Below are 27517 nucleotides of genomic sequence, written 5' to 3'. Positions count from 1 at the left end.
TCCATGTAAAAATGTCCGTTGACATTTTGGGGCAATAAAAATAAAAAAAGAGCTTGAATAGCGATATTTTAATAATCACATTTATGCCTTGTATTTCCAGACTTCAATGATACCACTCTGAGCAGTGCACACAACATAAAATAATAGTGTTATATGACCTTCATGTTTAACATGATTAAAGTTGGATTTTCAAAAATTATTGGAGCATTTAAAAGGGATGTAAAAAGGCGTAATAGGTCAACTACCTTATACAATATACATTCATTATACATTTTCAGTGGTTTTAAAATAATTTGTAAATTGAACTGCAATAAAAAAAAGCAATATTTGTCTGTGCCTTTTAGCATTGCTGTTTCATGGGTGACCGTCATCTCTCCTCCAGCCAATACTACATTTCCCATTATGCCTGGCACGCTTGCAAGTTTTTTGTTTTTTTTTTTTTAGATGGTCTGCTACTTTTTTTTTTTATTAAATCAGCAGTGCAGAGAACAGCAAAGGGCAGACACTGCATTTAATAGCATATACATTTACAAATAACCTTAAAACCCATGGAAAATGTGTAATAAATGCATACTGGAAAAATATCATTTTTGAAAGCACGTTTAAACCAGGAAAAAAATGTTTTTTGATTATTTACAGAGCTCTGGTTTTCAAAGCCATTTACAGAGCACATAGTATGACTGCAATCAGAGCTAAGCTGTGAAATAATAAGCAGTATGGAGCTGTAATACACAGCGGCAATGTTCATGTTCATCTTACAAGTGTACTGTAACCCATAAAGGATGGCAAAGTGCACACAATTTGAAAGATGACTCTCTTAAGAGGTACAGTTCATCCTCCCAATAAATAAGTTTGCTCCAGCAACCAGTGCCGTTTGTGCCATACATATATATTAAATGGAAAGATGTTTCTTATTTTCCATGGACACTTTTATACCTTCACCAATAACCTTGTTGGGTTGTGGACAGGATTTGTTTAGCCATTATACTGAATTGTTTAAAGGCTAAATTAGCAGTCATATAACATAGGATTAAACTCCCATACATCACTTGAGTTTTACATTGAGCCCCAAAATATTTTTGCAGGGGGCCTGTGACATCTAGTTGTGCCACTTGAAGAAAACCAAAGGCAAAACTAGTCGTTATTGTTTATAATAAACAATGCATATCTCAATTAAATATTAGCAAATAGTTTCCCCAGTGAGCACACAGGCTGGAACTGCAGTCCACTATCTCAGCTAATACGATAAAACAATCATCTTATCCCTAAATCTTAGTGCTCTACATATTTCATAGTACTTTAAAAATGTATAATACTGTACGGTGTTGCAGTGTATAAATAAGACACAGTGCAAACTACATTTGTACCACTAGATGGCAATATCTTTAAAAAAATGCAATAACCTAAAATGAAATAAGACTCCTTTCACAGAAAATCTTGTCCAGATAAAAAACAGCACTTATTTCTAAAGACAATCAGAACTAAAAAAAAAAAAATAAACTAAGTTCTGAGAAAAATTTTACAAATCATGGTACTGCTTAACTTGTTGGCGCTATATGAATAAATATGGTATCGATCAAAATGGCAGAAATTGTAATGAGCATTATAGGAAAGCCAGCCTCCTTCGGTCTACTGCAAAATATGCATAAACTGTTAAGTATATACTGTAAGTAATATGTGTATCAAGACAGACACAGAACATTTTTGTGGAGAACTCTAGCTTTTAAAGTAATGTGTAAAATTTGCATGTTTTTATGCTTAAAAGAGGTACATCTTTAAATTAACTTTCCATATAATGCATACAGTGATATTCTACAACAATGTGCCATTGTCTTCATTTTTTATATTTTTCCAAATTGATTAGCTCAGTGGCCCTTCAGTTTGGAACCTATCCTACCAACCAGGCAGAAGTTTGAATATGAATAGGAGAGAGCTACAACAGAAAGATAAGCCATACAAAGTACAAGTATGGGACCTGTTATCCAGAATGCTCGGGATCTGGGGTTTTCCAGAAAAATGATCTTTCCATAATTTGGATCTGCATACCTTAAGTATGCTAAAAAATCATGTAAATATTAAATAAACCCAAAAGGTTTTGCTTCCAATAAGGATTAATTATATCTTAGTTTGGATCAAGCACAAGATACTCTTTTATTATTACAGAGAAAAAAGAAATCATTTTTAAAATTTTGGATTATTTCATTATACTGGAGTCTATGGGAGACGGCCATTCAGTAATTCTGAGCTTTCTGGATAACGGGTTTCCAGGTAACTGATCGTTTACCTGTAAATAAATTGTAAACTCACAGAAAAATATTTTTTGGCTGGCAAGAGGTAGATGAGTAAAGCAAATAGAAAAAATTTACAGACAGAATATCACTGTCTGCATAATATTTAAAACTTAATTAAAAGGTAAACTACCCCTTTAAGTACAAATATATAAAACCAATTGCAAAGTGGCTAAGAATAGGACATTATGTAACATACTAAAATTAATTAAAAGGTTTTGATGATTTTATCTGTTATTTAAAACAGTGCAGCAGTTTCAGTCTATTGTAGGCCAATCAGCCATCACCAGTTGGGAACTAGGAATGCAGTACAGGTATGGGATCTGTTATTCGGATACCAATTAATCCAGAATGCTCCGAATTACAGAAAGGCTGTATACCATAGTCTCCATTATAATAAAATAATACAAATGTTTAAAAAGGATTTCCTTTTTCTCTGTAATAATAATACAGTACCTTGTACTTGATCCAAACTAAGATTTAATAAGTCCTTATTGGCAGCAAAACCAGCCTATTTGGTTTATTTAATGTTTACATGATTTCCTAGTAGTTAAGGTATGAAGATCCAAATTACAGAAAGATTCGTTATCCAGGTCCTGAGCATTCTGGATAACAGGTCCCATACCTGTACTGCAATATTTAAAAAACACCTTTACAGGCATACAGGTCTTGCTTCCCGCAGCAGAGAATGCCAGTGAACCAGGTTCATATATGCTTTAATATTTACATATGTTCATATGAACTCAAAATGGCCAAGTTCCAGGGTTGCACAGGCTGGTGGGACACTGGAAAAAAATCTTTGTGCTCCCTGGTCCTTCTGTGTCCCGCCGGTCCAGGTCACTGCCTGCCAGAATCTGTGGAGGCATGTAGTTTGCCGGTGGCATTAAGTTTGATCCCCAGGAGGTGGCAGGAGGTAAAAAGTGAGAGTAGTGGGGGGGGGGGGGGTGGGCAGTGGGTGAAGGGCCCTTAAGCTGACAACCCAGCAGAGGGGCAGTAAAAGGGGTCTGACTTTTCCTGCAACATACAAAACACTGACTGGCCTGTTCTGATGACCAGATTATGATTTGTTAGAAAAGGGATAAACTTAAGGACTGCCTTGTAAAGAAGCACTACAAATATGTGGGATGTGTTCTTGTGTATAAGTGTAAAGAACTACAGCTGTAGAAAGCTCCTTGCAGCACAGTAAGTTACCTTTGCAGCCAACTGGAGTCCTACTTTATCAGCTTCAGCCTCCAGGGATCTGCTAAAAGGTCTATTGAAGACAAACTGAAAAAGAAGAGTTGCACATCAAAACACAACAGAGAAATGTGTCTCACTTTAGAGATCATGTAGCTGCTCAGAAAGTAAAGTAAACACATATCCTAAACAATTTCTCATCACATCTCTAAACAAGATGATGAAATGTATACACATTTGAAAAGTAATGTCAGTGCCATTGTGTAATGTAATGTAATCACATGTCTATCACAAATGTAAAAGTGTAAAAATGACTACAACATTAGTATTGACTAATGACTGTTAATCGGGTACTTCTAATAAAACAAATTATATAGAAAAAGCAATTTATACAACATAAAGTTCTGCTGTACATACCACAAGCCCAGCCAAGAAAGCAAAAGGACAGATATGTGATCGTTAATTAGACTTGACATTTTCTTTGTGACCCACCAGACCTAACAGTGGCCATAGAATATTTCTGTAATTATTGAAGTTTTTCTTTAGTGTGTAGTCAATGATGGTTTTACAAAGGGCAGAAGCACTCATAAAACGTTTTTATATAGTTGCTATGCAACACAACATAGCTCTGGAAGTGCCAGACTTTTGGTTTCAATCCTCAATTTAAGGAATGCCTAGGTTATAATATAACACATTTGGATAGCAATATTTACCAATTATTTCCTTTGGGTTCCCAAATGTCACCTTCAGCAGGGAATAGTGCTTCAGGCTAACAGTTTTATTGGCTAAATGACTTTTAAAGCTCCTTGAGAGCATCAGAAAATCTTGGCATGGGCAAGTGAGTGTAGTGTGTGAAGAATGGTTTCTCTGTAACATAGGCATTGATAATCACTTCCCGTAGGTTTGATAATCTGCCAAACACTAATATATAAATATAAAATGTGTTGATTTTGGGTTTTTTTTCCATAAGGTATTAAACCTCTTACTACTTTGGGAAGCTACAAGCCAGTTCAATGTGACATTGAAGAAGCTGCTTGGGACCATAGGGGATATGTAATAAAAGATTTGACATTTGTTTGCTACAGGTCTAGCAATCATTCAGATGGTATCATTTACAGGTCACCTTTTACAAACAAACAATATTTTGATTAGTATGGCTTACTGCAATTGGGTAAACTTTTTTCCTTTTATAAATATGGATGAATGTAATAAAAGCACTGCACTAGTTATTTCACCTTCAAAACATTTTTTCAACTCATTTGTTCTCAAATTGTAGGCAAAGATTTTCCTGTTTTTTTTTTTTTTTAAATATTTACAGTTAAGTTTTCATTTTAGAGGCAGCTGGGAGAGTTGCTGCCTCTCACCTGATGGACTTTGGTCTTTTTTTAACCCAAGTTAACTATGCAAAGAAATATATAAATATTATATTATATATTATTATATATAATAATATTATTATTCTTTAGGAAACCCTGTCTTTAGAGCAAGCCGATAAGGGGGAATGGGGATTTAGAATCTATTTAGACTTTAATATCGTACAGGTATAGGATCCCTTATCCAGAAACCCATTATCCAGAAAGCCCTGAATTATGGAAAGGCAGTCTCACATAGACTACATTTTATCTAACTAATCCAAATTTTTTTTAAATGATTTCCTTTTTTTCTGTAATAATAAAACAGTAGCTTGTATTGATCCCAACTAAGATATAAGTAATCATTATTGGAAGCAAAACCAACCAACTAAACCAGATCCATTATCCTGAAAATCCCAGGTCCCAAGCATTCTGAATAACAGGTCCCATACCTGTAGTTGAATCTTTTTCCTGACAGCAGCTTCAATCCCTACTGACCATGCTTCCTGAACTTTAGTAAAGTCATGTTAATGCTGACCCTGCTAAAATGCATATAGTAATGTAGAGAATTAACAGAGTGGGCAGCCTAGTACTAAACTGCTTATAGTAAAAACCAGAAAAAAATAAGCTAATTAATTTTACACAGAAAACTGTTAAAATAAAAACCGGAAAGCAGATGAAAAAAAATCAATATACAACTGCTTTAAAATGTGCTTGATTAAGTGAACTACCCATGAAAGTAGTTGTTAACACGTTAACGAGCATTGCTCCATACTTTTTGGCAGATCCCTAGGACATACCCATACTCTTTCAAAATGCTGGTGACCATGGATGAACCAATTAGGGTCCCTATAACCTTATTATAGTATACTAACTTTTAAAATGATGCAGACCATAAGCATTATATACATCACCTTGAGGAGGCAGGAGAGAGGAACCCCTATGATAACACAACTTGCATTAGCAAGTAGCTCCAAAGTACTGGGTGAAGCCCAAACTATTGTTTGGCTTCCAGGATTCACATGTTTAAGCAGAGCCATATGGGGGTGCTGTATATCAAGGCATGGTGTTTTCTAAGTGACCATTGTTCAAAACACTACATTCCACATTTATCGGTGTCACTGGTGAAATTCTTCAGTGCTTTTTTTATAGCATGCAGTACTTGATTGCTAATTTTTGATAACATAAATAAATATATAGCATAGTCTAGGTGCATTGCTCAGTATGTGGTACAGCATCTCAGTCTAATAAACAACGGGTTGAATGAAAATCATTTAATACTAATTTTTGGAATTGACTGGAGTTTTGTGTGAAGTAACAAATCAGTCTCACAAGGTCTTTTCTGTTATCATGTAATCACTGAATGAGAAAACTGAAATGCATGGGTACCTCTGTATATAACGTTTAGAGGCAGATTTATCAAACTGTGAGATTGGAGTTTTCCAGAGAAAAATTCATCCACTTTCTATTCATTCCTATGGGGTTTTTAAAATTGTATTTATCCAAGGAGTTCACCATTTCATTAATACACTTCTAAATCCCATTGGAATGAATAGAAAGTGGATGAATTTTTCTCTGGCAAACTCTAATCTCACATTTTGATAAATCTGCCCCTTACTGGGTTTTGTTTACCTTGGGCAAAATGTCCTTAACCGAGCCACTAAACTGTTATTTTAGTTCAAGCATATAAAGACTCACACCAATCAAGTCACCTGTAGTAACCAACCAGCAGGTAGCTTTTATTGATTGCCTGTTTCAAAGCAAACATCTGATTGGTTGCTATGGGTGAACAGAACTGAGCAATAATGACAAACTTACATCTTTTAGAGTTGACTGGATCCACTGACCAAACACCGCAAGGCTGTCCAGAGGGCAGACAGCCCAAATCATTGCAAGAGAAATGAGGAGCAGAAAATCCAAAAAATGGGTCAAACTATGCATCTCTGCCTGTAAGAAAAAAAACGAAGACTAATATTTTAATTACAAATCTCTTGTTGTATTCATTATAGCAGACATCAGCTAAAATCTTTCAACAGACTAGCCATTATCTGAAGTCAATTGGAAAGTCATTGGAAAGTATGAAAAAATGTAAGTGACACTGTCCAAATACAAATAATTTTTTTCCATGAGGATATGGAGGGGGGAGGGGAACACGTACAGACTAAAGAGCTAATGACAACTGCTAGAAGGAGTATCTGGTTGAAAATCTGGCCATTCAACCAGCATCAGAAAAGTAACTCGCAAGATCAGCAATGCTTGGCAACAGCAGAGAAATGGCAGCAAATTTTAACAGCCTCTCCATTACAGTTTCCTTTTAAAAACCAAAATGAGGCTGACATGTTGGACAACCAAGAGAGCGTCTGCAAGACCTCTGGTAAAACTGCTTTCAGAGCTGTCTCTCTGAAGATACCCCTTGTAGCAACTCATTTTATTTATTTATCAGTTACCTGAGCAAAGGAAACAACGAACAACAATATTCTGCATATATAGAACATAAACGTTAATGTACAATGCTGATTAGTGATTAATTCAGATTCACATTACAAGGCAGCTCAGAAGTCAGTGCATGCTGCATCAGACTTTAATAATTAGCATCAGACTTTAATAATTAGCATTACCCTGTATCTTCTGCGACAAGTGAACCTCATTTTCTACCTGAGGATTTGCAACGACCCCTTAGCTTAACAGCATGGTTCCCAACTTTGGCTCGGCAGTGGGCCGACTGGTATGTTCATAACAATATTTATAGTGTCTCAAATGCAGGCACACAGCAGAGGATCGCATACCTCCCAATGGACACGAATTTCGGACCCAAAAAGGGATGGGCTTAACACAAAATAGGCGTGACTTTTGATGTAAGGGGATGTGGCCTAGTTTTGTCTGAGTTTTGAGACTTTCAAACATTGTGAGGTATGTGAGAATGTGAGAATCCACTATAATGATACTCACTCAGGACAGGGGGCAGTATGAAATGTAAATATTTATTTGTTCCAAAGTTAAATGTTATTAAAATTTAGAAAGAGGTAAACAGATGTAAGCGATTGCAAATCACCATGCACAGCACAGTCACAGCACAAGGATGGGCTCCACATTAGAAGAACTAATTTAATACTAAAAATGTAACTAGGAATATATAAATTGGAAAAAAATGCCAAAAGGATAATAAAGTGCCTAGCGTGAGTGCAGAGTTTGAAGGGATTGAGAAAATTGGCACCATTGAATACTGCTATGTATGATACTGTATCGTTGATATAGAACATAAGATTTGCAAGTAGATTTTTAATGCACTGGACTTTATTCATTGATGTAAATGGCAAATCATGCAATGGTGTAACTACCTCGTGTCTACAGTTGGGCCTTTGCAGGGGGGCTTCAGACTGTAGTTATGCTACTGAGCCAGGCCCGGACTGATAATCTGCCCGTTCGGGCATTTGCCCGAGGGGCCGATCTCCCCTTTGTTTCAGTGGGCCGCACGCTGTCTGAATAGATGCGGGCTGCGGCACTTCACTGCTTTGCTTTTTATTTACGGCGCTAGTAATTACTGTCAGCCAGCAGACAGCGTCGCGTATACTTGTACTGAGCAGGAACGGCGCGGCCACTTAATTAGTTTACCTTTAAACTAATCTGTGACCCGCCGTCTGCTTTCAATCAGTCCTCCCTTGTGCTCTGTGTCTCTGCTCCGGTTCCTCCCCCCCTCTCCTGCATGACACGCTCACGTCTGCAGCCCCTCCCACCTCCACAGAGCAGTGTAATATAGCAGAGCAGAGGTGGGGGCAGGACTGCAGAAATTTTGAATTAGTGGGCAAGGATACCCATCTGACGTCATCACAAGCTGGACTATTTACAAACAGTGGACTGGGAAGCTGGAGAGAAGTATTTTTTTCAGGGCAAAGCTGGTGCTGAAAGTGGACTGGACTGGAGTGTGGGTCAGCAGTGTCTCATCAGTCTGAAGAAGAAACAGCAGCAAAGGCTCTGAGGTGACCAGCATTTCAAATTCTGTGGTGGGCAGTGGTGTGGGGGGGGAGTGCATCTGTACTGTACATTGTGAGCTGTGTGGCACTGAATAATTTTTAGCCTGCTTCAAACACAGCTGTTCCCATATGTAACATTATGGTTTTACTATTTAATTTAAAAGGGGAGGTAGGGAACCGTGTTTTTTTTCATCAGGAAGGCAGAAGCTGTGACAAACATGATATTAGCCTTATGTTGTAGTTATAAGTGTGACATGGAGGCTGCACAGTTTTAGTGGAGTGTGTTATAAAATGTCCTATTTATAGCAACTTTGCAATTGGTCTACATATTTTAACTTTTTTTAAATTAATGCTAACTATTTCTGCTTTCAAATGGGGGTCACTTACTATTGCTCTGAAAGGCTACAAATGTATTGTTATTAAGTAACTCATGGATTGTTATTCATAGGGGTATATTTATCAAAGAGTGAAGTTAGAGATCGCCACAGTCCACTAATGTAAAATTCCGCCACTCTCCATTCATTTCTATGGGATTTTGAAAAACGTATTTATCAAAGGATGAACTTTCACCCATTGACAAATACTCATAGAAAATCATAAAAAATCCCATAGAAATGAATGGAGAGTGGCGGAATTTCACATTAGTGGACTGTGGCGATCTCTAACTTCACTCTTTGATAAATATGCCCCAAGTCCCTCATTCAAGCCACTGCCTAGTTTCTAGGAAAAACAAGACCCTAGCAACCTCATAGCTGCTGAACAAAAAATATATAACTGGAAAACCATGAATAATTATAAGTTGATTTTTTTAATGAATTATTCTGTATGATCTATGGAATTATGGAGATACTGTACTTTATTATTGGAATTGCATTTGCCACCTTGCCTTTAATAAATAAACTGTGGCTGATTTACTAACTAATGTTAAATTGCTCCAGAGCAGTTCCCTATAACAGCCACTTAGACCTTCACTTTAAATTGATACTGACACTAAAAAATGAATTTTAGCATATGAATGTACATTAAAAGTTACCTATAGGTCATGTTGATCATTTTTTGCTGAGGTTTGTTTTTGTATATAATTGTTAGTTGAAGTTCCTGACACTCTGACTTTGCCAACCTGACTGTCCCATCTCAGCCTGTTAGTTACAGATTCTAATGCTGCACAAATTTCTCCTGTTGCACAAATATGGCAGCCCCCTCATACAGGAACATGGGGGATCAGACAGGTAATGTAAAAGCATCATGCAAATACTTTATGGCAAAGTTAGAAGTAGCTTGCAAAGCCAATATTATAATAGATGTAAAAAAAAGTTTAATTTCAGGTGTCAGTATCTCTTTAATTTCAAACTGTTTCTTGATTTCTATAAGCAACTGCACTGATACATTTTAGAACATACATTAGTATGTAAGTTCTGCTGGTTTTATTAGTTTGAGTGCCCTTTTGAAGGCTTAGAATTTGTACTTAACTACATTAAAAAAGACACTACAGTGTACCATATAAAGGCACACGTCTGCAGGCAAGAGTTATACAGGGAACTCTGAGTATCACTCATGTATTATAAGGGATAATGTACTCCCTACTGTAAATGATAAGGATATTAGAAGTCACTGAGGGGTTCTGTGACCATATAAAGACACAAGGCTGCAGGCTGAGTTATACAGGGAACTCTGAGTATCACTCATGTATTATAAGGGATAATGTACCCCCTACTGTAAATGATAAGGATATTAGAAGTCACTGAGGGGTTGTTCTGTGACCATATAAAGACACAAGGCTGCAGGCTGAGTTATACAGGGAACTCTGAGTATCACTCATGTATTATAAGGGATAATGTACCCCCTACTGTAAATGATAAGGATATTAGAAGTCACTGAGGGGTTGTTCTGTGACCATATAAAGGCACACGTCTGCAGGCAAGAGTTATACAGGGAACTCTGAGTATCACTCATGTATTATAAGGGATAATGTACCCCCTACTGTAAATGATAAGCAAACATAAATGTAAATACCTATTGGTATGTATATTTCTGTGTGGGCTGCTTTGATTTTTTTGCCAGGGCTGCTTTTTACTCCCAGTCCGGCCCTGTACTGAGCCCATGTATGGCTGGCTACCTTTAGCCTCCCCAAACAAGGCATATTTGTATTTAAGGTTCAGTTCTTTAAAAACAATTCTGATCAGCTGTCAGGGACATCTACACTCAGCCAATAAGAGGCAGGAGTGGGAAGACAATCATGCAAACAGACTTCAACACCAAGCGGGGGGGGGGGAGAATGGAAAAACTGTAGGACATTTTTTAATGGTTTATAGTTGGGAAAATCATTTTGTTCCTTTATAGGAAATAAACAATGAAAACTGTTTTTTGCAGAAGTTCTCCCTTTAATGTGTCTTTTTTGAAAATTCTATGTCAAAAGTTATTGACACAGAATAGCCAATCTTCACCATTATGTAAAACGAGATACAGACATCCTAAGAAACTAAGGAATATACTAACAAATATTACAGCATTTGGGCAATGAAAGGCATATTGATTCCCCCTCCCCAGGAAATAAGAGATAATGTCTTGCAATTCAAGAGAATGGGGACTGCTTTCTATAAAAAAAATTACATGTATTGATCAGGCTTTATTATGGTAAAGTGAGAAAGAAGGCATTTTCAGATGTTGAGACTGTTTGAAAATAGGCCGACATGCAGACTTATTTCCAGCTATACACTTGTGTGCCTATAAACAAACCAATACTAGAGAGGTAGCATAAATTGTTAAGGAATTTAGCATGTGCGAGCACCCTTCATTTTAATCAATTTATAATAAAAATAATTCAAGCACAAACAATACAATATATTGTCTGCAAAAATCCTGAAATGTGTTGGTCAAGGTAGAGCAAGCATAGCCATCGATCCAAAAGAGCGATATCATTTACTTCTTATCTTACCCTGACAACATGGGTATAAATTATTGCTATAGCGTGAGCCAATTATGATTTCATTGCTCATTTCCCTTCCTTCTAGAAGGCTAGAACTACATTTTCCATCCTTTGTGCACACGGGAGCTGCAGTCCCCAGTGGTCCAAGAATGCGGCTGGGCAGCATGCCACTCCTGAAATTTTGCAATCCTAGGCTCGGGCCTTTGTGGCCTCGCCACAGATCTGGGCCTGGCAATGTAAATAATGAAGTAACAGTATAACCCTAAATGAAGACGCCTTAAAGGGGACCCGTCACCCAAAAAAAAATATTCATAATCCTATTTTATCACATTAGTCAAGCAAAATTAACTTTAATTAAACTATATAAATTATTTGGATCTTGTTTCCTTCAGTCTGAGAACTCATAATTATAGTAATTAGGCAGGAGCCATTTTGTGGACACTGTTATTAAGACAAGCCTTGTATCATCTCAGTATCTTGTTTGTGCACCAGAATGGGGGACCTGATGTCCATCCCCATGTCCTGGCTACACAATTAAATGGTAAAGAGAATGGGGGAATGTGGGGAGAGCAGCGATTTCTAGGAAGTGCTAAATGGAAAGTGAAAGAAATTGTCTGCCCCGCCTCTATGCCCTGGGCATAGAGGAGGGGCAGACAATATTTGATTGACAGCTGAGATGTTTAAATGAGCTTATAACAGCTATGGATGCTTTGATAAAAAATAGAAATCGGTTTTCATGTTTAATTTGAAAAGGACTTTTATTATACAGCTTTTTGTGTCTGGGTGACAGGTCCACTTTAAGATCTTATACATAATTTTTACTTGGAGGACTTTTTATCCACATGCTCATTTTAGTGGTTTTAGAATTTTTAAACTCATTTTCTCTAAACCATGAAAGTCATGACATCTTTTAAAAGCCTTTGACAAAGTTCACATGCTGTGAACGAAACGCGCGTCAGGCGCATACTCTTTCATGATTTTAATTTCGTTAGGCAGGGCGTCGCAAGATACCTGAAAGAAATGGGATATGGGAATGGGAGGTTGTTACGCTGTGGGTGAAGGGGTTGGTGTGGCTGTGGTGCTGGGATCGGCTTCTTTTATATCCTACAACACAATTAGGGGCACATTTACTTAGCTCGAGTGAAGGAATAGAATAAAAAATACTTCGAATTTCGAAGTATTTTTTTGGCTACTTCGACCTTTGAATAGAACGATTCGAACTAAAAATCGTTCGACTATTCGACCATTCGATAGTCGAAGTACTGTCTCTCTTTAAAAAAAACTTTGACCACCTACTTCGTCACCTAAAACCTACCGAGCATCAATGTTAGCCTATGGGGAAGGTCCCCATAGGCTTTCCTAGCTTTTTTTGATCGAAGGAAAATCGTTCGATTAATGGATTAAGATCCTTTGAACTGTTCGATTCGAAGGATTTAATCGTACGAATGAAAGAAATTCGGTTAATCCTTTACTTCGATGGTCGAATATCGAGGGTTAATTAACCCTCAATATTCGACCCATAGTAAATGTGAGCCATCATGTTTTTACCATCGAGTACATTTTTTGCTCCTATTTAACGACCGGGAGGGTGTTCACTGCAGGAGAAGGGGTTGGCTTGGCAACAGTGGGTAAATGGAATCATAAGTTCATTGCCACATCAAGCTTAGAGTTGCACTCACTTATTACCTCTTTCATTACCTGGGAGGGTTTATACTGTGGGTGAAGGGGTTGGTTCGGAATGGTTGGGAAACAGAACCTACTTTTGCTACCGCCGCAATAAATCTAAGAGTCGCACCTAGATAGTGCCTCTTTCGGTCTAAACGCAGCAGTCTGCTATGATATTAATATTTTAGACGTTATATGCTGCTGTTATATCTAACTAAATGTATAAGATGCTATGCATGGTGGATTACCATTGTCTATGTATATAAGGCTGATACCAGTACACAATAACAAGCCACCATATTATTTTGTGGGATTGTTCGGCATATATATATTGCCGCAGAGATTTGTTTTAAACCCACTATCCTGTGGCATCTCGCCTCCCTGTACCTAACGTATTTTTAATTGTGTTAATCTGGACTTCTCTTTCTTAATGATATTTATTAAAAGTTATGTTTAAACACATGTTGTGGGGTAGACATATGACTGTGTTTTTGGACTAAGAGGGATGGGAAGGTGCAAAGCAATAGGTCAATTCTTTTTCTTTTCTATATTGGTTTAATTATTTGACCTTGCACACCATCGGTTGTTTTCAATTTAATGGGAGGTGCTCCCCAATACTCCTTACTTATTGAATTTTTTTAAAAGATCCCAACTGCAAAAGCACAAATGGGAAAAGTTGTGAAAACCACAAAACAATAACTATGGCTTTTTTGTATTGTAGTACAAAAAAGCCAGTGCCAAAAACACTCGAAAAACTTTAAACCTACGAATCAATCAAAAATCTTCCAGTTGTAAAAGGGACATATGTCATTGACTGCTACATGATTTAGACAGGTTTTAGCTGTAGTATTTTTTGAAGAATTGTCGTAGTTTTGTCACATAATAAATGCAATCAAATTTGCACTTGTTTTCTAGTGTCAAAAAGCCTGACCCCAATTTGAAAGATGGAAAGAGTCAGAATAGGAAAGCAATAATTCAAGAACTGCAGGCCATTGAAAAGTTGCTTAAACTTTGCCATTCAATAACATACTTAATGGGGGATCCCACAAAAACATAACAAGCTATTTGAAAAGTAAACATAATTTCAAGCAACTTAGCAATATACATCAGTTAAAAAATATGGAGACTTTTTATGATTTTTAATGGTTTCTGACAGTTCCCTAAGCCTAGCCCCCTGTTCTTCTGCTGATCTTTCTGACTACTTTGCTGAGCTGTCTGACTACTGTTACTTTGTATCAACAGCCAGCTGTCCTTAGCCTGCATCCTCCAAACCCCACAATTCCCTGCTCATGTGATTTCAATAAGGAACAGAATATCACAGTGCAATGCATTGTGGGTTATGTAGTTCCTGCATGCTGTCTGTAAGCTGTGGAGAAGTTGTTACAATTTGTAACATCAGTGTTTAGTCCCTCCTTACCTGCCAGGATTTCAAATGATGCAGAAAGAGAAGAACTGTCAAACAGCTAGATTTCTGCCTAGAAAATGGCATTTATTCATACTTTTTTGAAGAAACAGGTAACGGTGATGGATATATTAGGGGTTTCTGTGCTATGTGGGCCTCTTTATCAAGTTTTGGTTTGGAAGCTGGAGTTCCAGTTAACTTAAAGGTGAACTACCACATACTGTCATGGGAAAACATGTTTTTTTTCAAAATGCTTTAATTAGTAGACCTGCTTCAGCAGACTTCTGCACTGAAATCTGTTTTTCCAAAAGAGCAAAGAGATTTTTTTATATTTAATTTTGAAATCTGACATGGGACTAGACATATTGTCAGTTATCCAGATGCCCCCCAAGTCATTTTACTTGTGCTCTGATAAACTTCTTTATCTTTACTGCTGCATTGCAAGTTGGAGTGATATAACCCCCCCACACACAACCCCCCACCCCCAGAGGCCCTTCAGCAGAACATTGGGAAGGTAACCAGGTAACAGCTCCCTGGTAGATATAAGAAAAGCATGGAATAGTAAAAATCCATGTCCCACTGCAACTCCTTCAGTTACATTGAGTAGCAGAAACAATAGCCTGTCACAAAGCAGTTCCATAATGCAGCACATGACCAGGCAAAATGACCTTAGATGGCACCTACGCACCAATATAACAACTAAAAAAATACATTTGTTGGGTTAGGAATACATTTTACTTGGTAGAGTGAATTATTTGCAGTGTTAGTGTACGGTAATTTAGAAATAAATACTACACCATAAAAATCATGACAATCACTTTAAATGGAAAAAATGGTTCATAGCAAGTTTAATAGTTATGAGTGTGACAAATATAAGGTAGAGGGGAGGTTTCATCCCACTGAAATGCTAAATACTTGCCACATCTGTAGCTAACAAACCAGCTATTGGCCATTTTATTGTATGTGCCTGCCTATCATTCTGACACCCCAGGGATGGTTTAATCGGCACAAAAACACATTTTCCAATTTGGAGTGCAAAGGTGGTAAAGACATTTTCTGTACAGCTTGAACTACTAACATAGTTCCCCACCCCATTTTAGATATTGTTGCTCAGAGGGAAGAAACCCATTTTTTTTTTTTAATTCAAGAGATTCAGTTGTCAGATTTTACTGCTGCTCTTTCAGTATTAGTGCCTGAAAACTGTTACAAGGGCTCAATACATTATGCTACAATATAGATACTGTATAGAAAAAAAATGCTTTCCAAATCCACCATTGCTGAGGCAGTAAACCTCAATGAAACTTAAACAGTACACATTATCAACCCCCCGTTCGTGTCACAATTTCTGCTGCAAGCAAATACAAACTAGTGTGAAGCTCTAAGGAACACCTTTTGGCTGCAGTGATTTCTATAGACAAGAGGGTACCCCGGTTGAGTCTTACAGATCATCCATGCTACATACATAGTTTTTTTCCTTTAGTGTGCCAGAAGGGAGACTATTGTCAAATTTATGGAAGAAACTGAGTTTGAATCTATACTTACTGTATGGTCCAGTATGGCATGTGCCAATTCATGTCCCAAGATAAAAGAAAGTTGGTGAACATCTGCCACAGCTTCCAGCATGCCTGTGAAAACAAATATTTGGCCATTCTGTAAGGAAGAACAGATCAGTTAGAAACTTGAAATGGCTAAATAGAAAATACAAAAATGGATACATTGCCATCTTTTTAATTTACAATTGTAACCACTAAAATTGTGCTATTGACTTATTCAGTAATACCACCTTTTTATGAAATGTTATATACAGGTATGGGATCTGTTTTATGGTTACCCGTTATCCAGCTCAATATTAATCAAATAATTTAAAGTTTTAAAACCTATTTCCCTTTCCTTACAATAATAAAACACTTCCTTGTACTTGAGCCCAACTAAGATAATTATCCTTATTGGAGGGAAAACAATCCTACTGAGTTTATTTGAAGTTTAAATTATTTTTTACAAAGGCTAAGCATTGCAGTGTTAATGTTACACTATGGGGGGCATGTGTAAGGCCCCTCTGTATACACCTGGTCAGTATTCTTTATTTCACAAATAATAACATTCATAGAGGAAAAAGGCAGTTTTTGAGTACATCTGGACACAATTTTGATGTAAAATCCAGCAAAACATTACTTAGAATCAGGGAAATGCACCCATTGAAACTAGTGGGACCACTGTATGTTTCACTGTTTGTTTCTTTTTATTTGAATTACCTGTGCTACATTTCTTTGTATCTGGGGGTCAGACAAATACTAAGTGCTAGACTTAAAGAAAAAAAAACACAAAGGAATTAAATGCTGTACACCTATGTAGCTAAAGCTGTCTTTTGTCACCTTGTTGAGGCTAAAATGCAGCAGCACAAAGAAAGTTGACTCTCCCTGAATTAGCTAGTGCTCCTGCTATTTACAGATGAAAGATAGTATCAGTATGTCTTTCTTATTCCAATAACTGCAACTGTCCATCTTTAACAGAAGTGATTTGTAACATTCTTTAAACACACAGAAAAGCTAATGCTGTTGATTATTTTTCAGCTTTAGAGGAAACATGCACCCCTGAAATATAGTAAGGCAGAACTGCCAGTGATGTGTGTGTCAAACTGTGTCTATGCCTCGCTTATATTTATCTAACATTTTTCTCCAGGCAAGATAATCATACAAAACGATGGTTTTCTTTTGAAGCATCTTTGTAGTTGTGTTCCTGCAGCTTCTACAGATTTCTTGCATTTGACAGATAAAAGTATCACAATTAAACATGACGAATTAAAATTCAGATTTGGTGAGAGTGGCTGTGATGGTATTATGCTATAGACCTGCATAAAATGGGTTACATTTGAAGTTACTTAAGTAATGAAATAGCATTTCCCTCACCGGCAACACAAAAGCATTAATGTCAGATTTCTGTACGACATGCACGGCCCACTCAATCTTTGACACTCCTGGTAAGTCACCATTGCAAGAGATAAGATGGTCAACAATCATCTGCACAAGCTGATAGCGAAGATCTTCCTTTGGAAGCATTATATCCTTAAACTCTTCAATCAGCTGGAAAAGTAAGAGAAAAGATAACAGTAATTTGAACAGTTCAGCATATTTTGCACAATATTTGCAGTTCTATTTTAGTTCAATATATTTTTGTGCTCCAGTACATTTGAAATACTTCTGTGTTAGCTGCCTTTCAAGTAGAAGACCCTGAATGGCAATTTCAGGTAATCTTCAGTGAGTTAATTCATCTCTAAGCTGAAATGAGAATGAAGTAGCAAGAGATTTGCAGAGTCTGGAAAAAGCATATACTCTGTCATACAAACATAAAAAGAAATAATTGGTTTTACGGTTAGCTTTGGTGTACAGTCAGCAACACTCCACAAGCTCATTCCAATATCTGAGATAACATTATTGAAAGCATCTCACCACATACAATACAATGTTGCTTTAACAGCTTTCTGCTTCATAATCAGACGACATTTTAATATCATTTAGGCACAACTGAGGCTCAGATTTGTTCTACCTCCACATGCTGTATTTTAGGAATACCTGTTGACTGTATAGTGTTTTGTTATTGAAGTGATCTTCTGAAATTAACTTGCAGCACTGTCATAGATCACTTCCAAATGCACAAAAAAAGAATCACTACAAAGTATTTAAAGGGGAACTATCGCGAAAATTAAAATTGAATATAAGCTTCAGCACACAGTCAGATCCAAAATATCTTATAGGGGGCTCCTTTAGCCTAGATGTATAAGAGCGCACTCTTTTAAAACCACCATGTCTCTCTACATGCAGAATTTGTGCAAAAGGCAGTTACTTTGTTAGATTTTGTTTGTTACTGGAATTAGTTACTTGAGTGAGCTCTAATTCATCTGCTAGGAATGGAAGCCTCCTATAAGATATATTGGATCTGACACCCAACTGCTGCAAGAAGACACAATGAAGAGAAACAGATGCTGTGAGAGGGATAGTGAATATAAACTGGATTATTTCAGAAACAACGCAGAATATTTAATTGATTGTATTTAGAAAGTTTCTTATTTTAGTACGTTGAAGCTTTTATAAAATTTCCATTTTCGTGATAGTTCCACCAAAAATCCCACAACCTGAACTTGCTGAATTTTGAGGCAAGGCTGTACCTCAGCTTCTTTCTGCCTGTGTTCCCTCTGCAGGTGGAGACAAGCTGATGCACTCCCCTACACTCCGACAAGGGCAAAGAGAAGCTGAGGTACAGCCTCATGTGACATTAGCCTAAAAGTATATATCCTGGATGTCTGTAGCCAGTTTTAGTAATTTCATTTTAAAGGTCTTTTAAGCAGCAACAGACATATGTTCTGGGAAAAAAATTAAGAATCTCTTAAAGGGGTAGTTCACCATTAACTTTTAGTATGTTGGCCAAGGCCACGTCTTATCAACTCTTCAGTTGGTCCTTTATTATTGTATTTGAATGATTTGCTAATTTTTTTCTAGTTATTTTCCTATTCATATTCCAGTCTACCAGTGAACCCATTGCCTGGTTGCTAGGATAATTCGGACCCTAGAAGCTACAGCTAGGGTATATAATGGCAAAACAAAACTATGAGATTTTTTTCAAAAACAATAAACCAAAAAAAGTTGTTAAACGTTCAAATCCATTTATTAGGACAATACAAGAAGCTAATTAAGAGCGAACAACCCCTTTAAAATGTTTTTAATGGGACCTGTTAAACAAACCCAAAAAGACATAAATAAAAGTCCCTTTTGAACATGGAATCCAAATTATCTTTTTTTTTTTTTTTTTTTTAAGGGGTTGTTCACCTTCCAAACACTTTTTCAGTTCAGTTGTTTTCAGATGGTTCACAATAAACAAAGACTTTCCAATTGCTTTCCATCTTTTATGTTTTACTGTTTTCCCAAAAAGTTTAAAATTGAATGTTTCTGTCTCTAGTGTCTGAGTCTGGCAGTTCAGTGATTCAGGAGCAAATTCTGATCTGTTACAATGTGCTAGTTGATACAATTAGTTGATACATTTCTCAGCAGTATCTTTGGAATATTAGGAACTATTGTATCAATTCTAACAGTTTAATTAAAAAAACTCAGGGATACAGCTCTGCAGGGCTAAAAGGTAACAAATGTATCAACCAAAAGTATCAATTTAAAACTGTGAAAGAGTCTGAACGGTTGGTCAATCTGGGGGATTAAACATGTGGATAATTCTGCAGGGTGGGGTTACCAATTGCCAAATCTGGTTGATTCACACCTGTTCACAGTTTGGGCCCTGGTTGAGAAGAATCAGAGATATTCCCAGTTGGTGCATCACTACTATCCACCTTTCTTGAAAAAACGTATAACATGTTTAAAGGTATGGTTTCCTTTCTATATTACTATATGTGCTGGTTTTTCCTATATATAATAAAATTGCCCAAACATGCCTAAACATTGATTAAACCATGCCCTGCTCAAGTGGCCAAGCTGCAAAGATCCAGAAAATCAACAAATTTACATAAACCCTATTCAATTTCGCAAAAGGCTTTTTGATGAAATGTATTTCACTAAACTTAATGTATTTCCTAGCATTCAACTCTAAGATCTAACCTGCTCAGATTTGCACATCACATTTCAGTAAGCAGCAGCATTTATATATTTGTATAAATTATGTATAGCAGTAAGGATGCAAAAATCAAGGATATACATTACAAAAACAAGAAAAATAAAACACATTCTCAAGATGTATGCTCATGTGGTCCAAACAATTTCCTGAACATGTTGATAAAGAAGAATGTCAAAAATTACTTTGCCTTTAACATTAGCATAGCAGGAATGCTTGACAGGAATAGGTAGCATTTTATACCAAAAGGCAATCATTTCTAGTAAATACAATAAAAGCCAGTTCCAAATTATACGCAAATATGCATAATAGCAATATATCAATCAATATGGCTTTACTCACATTTTCAAACTCCATATTTGTGAGCAACTCATAATGTTCATTTTTAAAAAACAATAAACGGTTGCGCCCAGTGACAGGGTTCTCCTCCAGGTGAGTAAAATAAAAAAGAAAGAAAATGATCCCCACAGTACCAACACTGAGCAACAGCCTCCACTTATTCTTCTTGACCTTTTCTTTAAACAGTTCCTGCTTGTTAGCAGGAAGAGCTCTCCACCACTTTCTTACACTCCTGAAGTGTGATTAAAAAGTCAAATTAGTACAGACGTAACAGCATAATAGAAAAATATATAATATAAAAAGTTGAAATTAAAACCACAAATATTTTATAGTGATAAAAAGAAATTTAGGTTTTTTACAACGTTTTGCCTGTTGACTATTGGTTGGGGCTAGATTAAGGCAGCATTTGAATTCTAGCCAAATCTAAAACCTAATTAAATGCACAAAATTAGAACAAGAGGTTAAAGTACTGAATAATATTTTGAGACTGGGTAATGTGCCAGGCAACATTAAGCATGGGACATATGAAAGAGCACAGAGTAATGTATAATCTACAGATAATTGACAGGGGAAGCCCTACGGTGGCCAGACATGGGCAGATTTAAGATGCACATTTGGGACTATCAGACCAATTCGGCAGTTTATCTGACCTTTCCATAAGCAGTCACCATTTGGAAGCTTTTTTATAGAATGTCACCATAAGCAATAGAATAAGAAAAAAACACAATTACTGTAGACTCTGGGTTAAAGCCTTGCTTATAATTTACAGTAATTAAAAAAAACCCATAGAAATGTCACCTGCCAAGGATGATTGCAAAGAGTTTCTGTGCTGGTTTTAGAAGTATCCATAAATGGGGTGGTATGAGGACATTCAAACGATTTGTGGTATGTATTGACCTAGAAAACATGGTATGCATTTGGTATGGTACAAAACTAGTCCCTCCATTTGTGGGAGGTGGCAACAGGACATTTTGACTTTGCAAAAAATCAGCTGGTCTTCTGCAAACTTCATATCTTAATGAAATGCTCTTTCCACTGTGAGTGCTTTCTTGTATATACTGTTTGTTATAGATAATGCAACAGAAAGGATTTATTTTCTTCCTATGCAATATAGCTTCATTCTTAAAACTTTGTGCAGAATTATGGAATATCCTCTTGGAAGCTTGTATTTTTGATGAAATGAGGCTTTTTAAAGCAAGGCTTTTCTTGATGGAGAGCCGAAGGCAACAGTAGATTTCCATTCCTCCTTTGTGGTTATCTTCACCTACATTAGTAAATAAAATAGATTTTAAAAAGTGCAAAAATTTTTCATGTAACAATTCATTATTGGGTCTCTAGAACATTGAACATCTTAACTGATACAGTATTTTTAGGAAAAGCATGTATTTTGTATACTAAACATAAGCATGAATTTACTGCGCCACAAATGATTTATGCTTTTATAGTTGGCCACAGGAGGATGTCATCTTGTAACTTTGTTAAACATCTTTGCAAGACAAGACTGTGCACATGCTCAGTGTGGTCTGGGCTGTTTAGGGATTGTCATAAATTATCAAAACAGCACAAATAAATAATCTGGCAGAAACGGATACAGCAAGACTGATTAATAATCAGAATTTTTGTATTGTTTAAAGAACATGTAAACCCCCACCATAAAAATTTAATCAGTGAACGGCCTCTTTAGATACCTGCCACTCTGGTTGTTAAAAGGTTAACAGTAAGGATGTATGATCCCACTCATTCATGCATAATCCCGCTCACTCGTGCATAATCCCGCTCACTCGTGCATAATCCCGCTCACTCGTGCATAATCCTGTTTACTCATGCATAACCCTGCTCAGTCATGCATAATCCCACTCACTCATGCATCGTCCCACACACTCATGCATAATCCCACTGACTCATGCATAATCCCACTCACTCATGTGCATAATACCACTCATATATGTAATCCCACTCACTCATGCATAATCTCACTCACATGCATAATCCCACTCATATGCATAATCCCACTGATACATGTATGAGTGAGTGGGATTACAGGTATGAGTGGGATAATGCATATGAGTGAGTGGGATTGTGAGTATGAGTATGCATATGAGTGAGTGGGATTATGCATGAGTGTGTGGGATGATGCATATGAGTGAGTGGGATTGTGAGTATGAGTGTGATTATGCATATTAGTGAGTGTGATTACATGTCCACATTAGTGGGATTACAAGAATGAGTGGGATTATGCATATGAGTGAGTGGGATTATACATGTAGGAGTGAGTAGGATTGCACATACTTGCTAATAAAGTTACATTATCAATCCAGCGTGGTTGGATATGCAAATATAAATGATGATGTAGCCGATAGAAAATGGCCGCCTGGTTGAAGCACATCTTGCATTCAGGAAAACATTACAGTACAGGCTAACGGAGGGGATACAGATACTACCTGACCCAATACAGAGACAATGATGCATTTTGTGTGGGAAATATGTGCCCAACCTAAAAACATGGTAAGGGTTTACATGTCCTTTAATACAAACTTTCTTCAGTGGCTGTAGCAAAATAATCCTCAAATAGAATCCCAGTTTATCTGTTTAAATCTGTCTCCATGGTCTTTGTCCCTGCAGCTGGAGTTGGAAACAGTAAAGGGGATGTAAAGGCAAAAATAAAATTCAATACAAATCTCTACACAGTCGCGGACTGCTCTACAGGAAAAAACAACAAAGCTGCTTGAGTTCTGCATGGCTGGGAAGTAAGCACAGCAGTAAGTAAAGGGGGAATTTCACTGCATACAGTCAGGTTTCTTATAAAAACGGTACACATTTTTTAATTAAAGTATAATGGAGATAGGTTTCTTTTTCATTAAAGAAAGTAAAAATGGGATTTTATTTTTTTGCCTTTCCTTGTCCTTTAATGTGAATGTATACAATAGAACTGCATAGAATATCTGTGTATTTAAGGCACATCCTGTTTTATTGCCTTTATACACTTGCATTTATATTTGCCTCTAATGAAATACATGCTGAACACACCAAAAATGATATATTGTGCGTATATGTTTTGGGGGTCACAAAGGGCCGAGGGGTAAAACCTCTCAAAAGAGGAGACGTCTAAAAACTAGTGTAGTTTTCATGCAGGTATGAACCAGAGTTTCATTCACAGCCGTCTTTCTACAGAGCAGGCACTTTTTAATCTGTACATTATAAGCAAATAAACAATTTCAACGCCTAAACAAAACTAGTCTGCTGGCATACCGTATACCTCACCAACCTGCTATTTAACATTGCCTCCTCTTAGTTACATGAACATAATCACTGATCCCTGGATAGACAGCTCACTCACAACCACCACATTGTGATCACTTATTAATTCCAGTACCTGCACTGGCCTTTCAGCCTGTGTGAACACAGCTCTCATTCTCTACATCTGATGTGCCATTTTGAGTTTTTCCAGGAACTGTGCCACAATATGTTATATTAATACAAAGGCACTTTTGCAAAATTAATGTGTATTTTTTATTTTAATATATTCTGGACATGTATCATCATATGCATGAAAATGCAGCATGCTGAAAAAATTAGTAAAAGATATCACAAAGCTAATACAGGTATGGGACCTGTTATCCAGAATGCTCGGGACCTGGGGTTTTCTGGGTTAACAGGATCTTTCCGTAATTTGGATCTTCATACCTTGAGTCTACTAAAATATATTTAAAAAAAATAATATTAAATAAACTCAATAGGCTTGTTTTGCCTCCAAAAACAATGAAAGGGGAACTCCGGCTTCCAAACCAAAATTTGATTAAAAAAAAAAAACCCTAATATACCCATCACCGTTATCAGTTTCTTCAAAAAGTATGAATATATGCCATTTTCTATGCTGAAATTCATCTTAACAGTTCTTCTCTTTCTGCATCATTTGAAAGAGGAGGGACTAAAACACTGATGTTACAATTAGTAACAACTTCTCCACAGCTTACAGACAGCATACAGGAACTACATAACCCACAATGCATTGCACTATTATGTTCCTTATTGAAATCACATGTGCAGGGAATTGTGGGGTTTGGAGGATGCAGGCTGAGGACAGATGGCTGTTGATACAATGTAACAGTAGTCAGCCAGCTCAGCAAAGTAGTCAGAAAGATCAGAAGGAGAGCAGGGGGCTAGGCTTAGGGAACTGTTCCAAACCATTACAAATCATGAAAAGTCTGCATATTTTTTTAATTTATGTATATTGCCAAGTTGCTTGAAATTGTGTTTACTTTTCAAAAAGCTTAAGTTATGTCTTTGTGAAGTTCCCCTTTAAGAATACCTTAGTTAGGTACTGTTTTATTATTATAGAGAAAAAGGAAATTCATTTGAAAAATCTAGATTTTTTGATTATAATGGAATCTATGGGAGACAGCCTTTCCATAATTCGGAGCATTCTGGGAAACGGGTTTCCGGATAACGGATCCCATACATGTATACTGGTTATGGGCAATGTATCAGTTAAATTAGCAAAACGACTAAAAACTACAGCAATACCATACTTACAGTCTGATGATAGTCATATGTTTAGCCAGCCCAAACAAATCAATCCTGTCCTATCACAATCTAAGCTACATTTTGAACAGGCAGTTCATAGCATATCTAAAATATCACCAAGTCATGCTGTCTGACAAATATGTTTAACACTATAAGTGACAGCAAATAAGTCTTTAACCATACACACTAAAACTGAATACGGATCTTAAGAGCTGCTGCCTAATATATGCCCATCTCTCATTAAAGGACAAGGAAAGCTACAGAGTTTTTTTTTATTGCCAATAGATTAGCTGCAATAGTGCAAGCTAGAATGCTATATTTATTCTATAGAATGCTTTACCATACCTGAGTAAAAAGCTTTAGAAGCTCTCTATTTGTTTAGGATAGCAGCTGCAGTGTTAGCTTGGTGTGACATCACTTCCTGCCTGAGGCTCTCCCTGCTCACTTATAGCTCTGGGCTCAGATTACAGAAGAGAATGGGGGGGGAGCAAACTGAGCATGCTCATGCCTGGGGCAAGGAGGTTTAAACTGTAGGCAGGAAGTCAGATACAGAAGCCCATGTCTACATAATAGAAGGAAAGAAACGCAGTGTTTATTTTGACAGAGGACTACATTGAGGGTTTAGTCGTATATTTTGGTGGACCTTTCTGATAAGGCTTACTTAGTTTTAAGCTTTCATTTTCCTTTAAGCATCAACTTTTTTCTTTTTAAAAATGCCCCCATGCCACCCCAGCAGTATCTGCCGTTAGGTAATGGGAAATAGAATGGAAGACACCACGCGGTTTTCTTCAATCATTTTGTGCTGGAGGTGGCATGATCCTTCCATAGGCTGAATACAAACGGAAACACTCCAGAGCCCTATGGAAGGATTGCGGCTCCTCCAACACAGCATGCCTGACAATCTAACAGGACCCTAAATTGTGTCTGAGAAGCTGGTTCCTAAATGTCCTAAAACGGACATGTGCCTATGGATTTTAAACCAATGTGTCATTATCGCTTTAAATAAATGATGCCCATAAGCAATGACTTTCCTGTTTTCAACAAACTTTAGTAGGCACCAGACCCGGACTGGCAATCTGTGGGTTCTGGCAAACAGGGCAGCCATCAGGGGGGGGGACAGTTGTAGGGGTCCCCGGAAACGCAACACTTACTTGATTAGCCTGGCCCCCATCTTTCTGAGAGCTGCATGGACGTTTATGGGGCCCTGGCCACCAATTTTCTTATAATGTGGGGGGGGGGGCTGGCCACCAATTCTTTTTTCTCATGTGGGGTCCTAGCCACCAATATTTTTTAATGGGGGGGGGGCCTGGCCACAAATGTTTTTTTATGGGGGGCGCTGACCACCAATATCTTTTTATTTTTTATTAACATGTGGGAACCCTAGCCAACAATATTTTTTTTTTGTTTTTTTACTGTGTGGTGGGGGGCGGACCTGTAGGTGGGGCTTGCGGTGGGCTCAGCCCAGGAAATGTTGTCGTATGGGGCCCTGCGATTTCTGATGGCGGTCCTGCTGGCAAATACCATAGAAAGTCAGTGTTTAGTGGGCTGATGAGGGCTGTTTGAGCCTCTGTGTGGGCCGACTGGGCCTCTGTGTAGCTGAAATGCCAGGGCCTATTTTAATTCGAAGTCGTGACCTGGTAGACACCAGGGACGGTTGTTGCCAAGACCTACATTATGATACAATCAGATCAGCACAATTTAGACAGCACTAGGGTTGCCAAATCTGGAAAATTATGCTTTTATTCAGTGATTTCCCCTAACAAACAGATCTTTATGTGCCTGGCTAACTTTATCATGCCCATAGGACACAGCTTCCTGGGGTTTGTTTGGGGCAAACATGTCCCTCTTTACACAACTTCCTTGAGTGTCCAGATGAAGCTGTGCAGAACTATAAAGAAACTCGGAGGCAATGAATATGAATGGACTATACCTGCGTGCAGCAGGCACACTCCTGACTGAAACTGATAAACGTTATGTCAGGGTGGAGTCCCCGACCCTGAGGCAAATATCCAGTGGAGTGGAGGGACAGCTTGAAAGGGAGATCCCCGTAGAAGTGGTGGTTACTTGCGCTCTGCTTTTTGGTCTAAAACTATCCAGCCCATGCTGTGTACTTACCCCAACTATACAAGAGGCAAAATGTCAAGCCAGGGTCAAAGCCTACAGGCAGTCATGGCCGCGCGCGCCAAAATCACTCACTCACACCTACAATCCCGTGTGGTGCGCACACACCGCGTTCCAGCCACTGTCAGCTCCAGAACTACAGA

General features: G+C 37.5%; 1 protein-coding gene across 1 annotated transcript in view; it reads right to left on the bottom strand.

Annotated features, from left to right (window-relative positions):
• Positions 1 to 27517, bottom strand: part of oma1.S (OMA1 zinc metallopeptidase S homeolog) — a 38132-nt gene that overhangs the window by 10421 nt on the left and 194 nt on the right. Inside the window, exons 3-8 of the mRNA XM_018260786.2 lie at positions 21528 to 21993; positions 20733 to 20961; positions 17687 to 17860; positions 16323 to 16430; positions 6635 to 6763; positions 3480 to 3554 (exon numbers count right to left, since the gene is read on the bottom strand). Coding sequence (XP_018116275.2) covers positions 3480 to 3554; positions 6635 to 6763; positions 16323 to 16430; positions 17687 to 17860; positions 20733 to 20961; positions 21528 to 21993 — 1181 coding nt within the window. The remainder of the gene's footprint in view (positions 1 to 3479; positions 3555 to 6634; positions 6764 to 16322; positions 16431 to 17686; positions 17861 to 20732; positions 20962 to 21527; positions 21994 to 27517) is intronic.

The sequence above is a fragment of the Xenopus laevis genome, chromosome 4S, assembly GCF_017654675.1.
Source record: "Xenopus laevis strain J_2021 chromosome 4S, Xenopus_laevis_v10.1, whole genome shotgun sequence".
Classification (NCBI taxonomy): domain Eukaryota; kingdom Metazoa; phylum Chordata; class Amphibia; order Anura; family Pipidae; genus Xenopus; species Xenopus laevis.
Note: the sequence above shows the minus strand (reverse complement) of the source record. Positions and strands in the feature narration are given on the sequence as shown.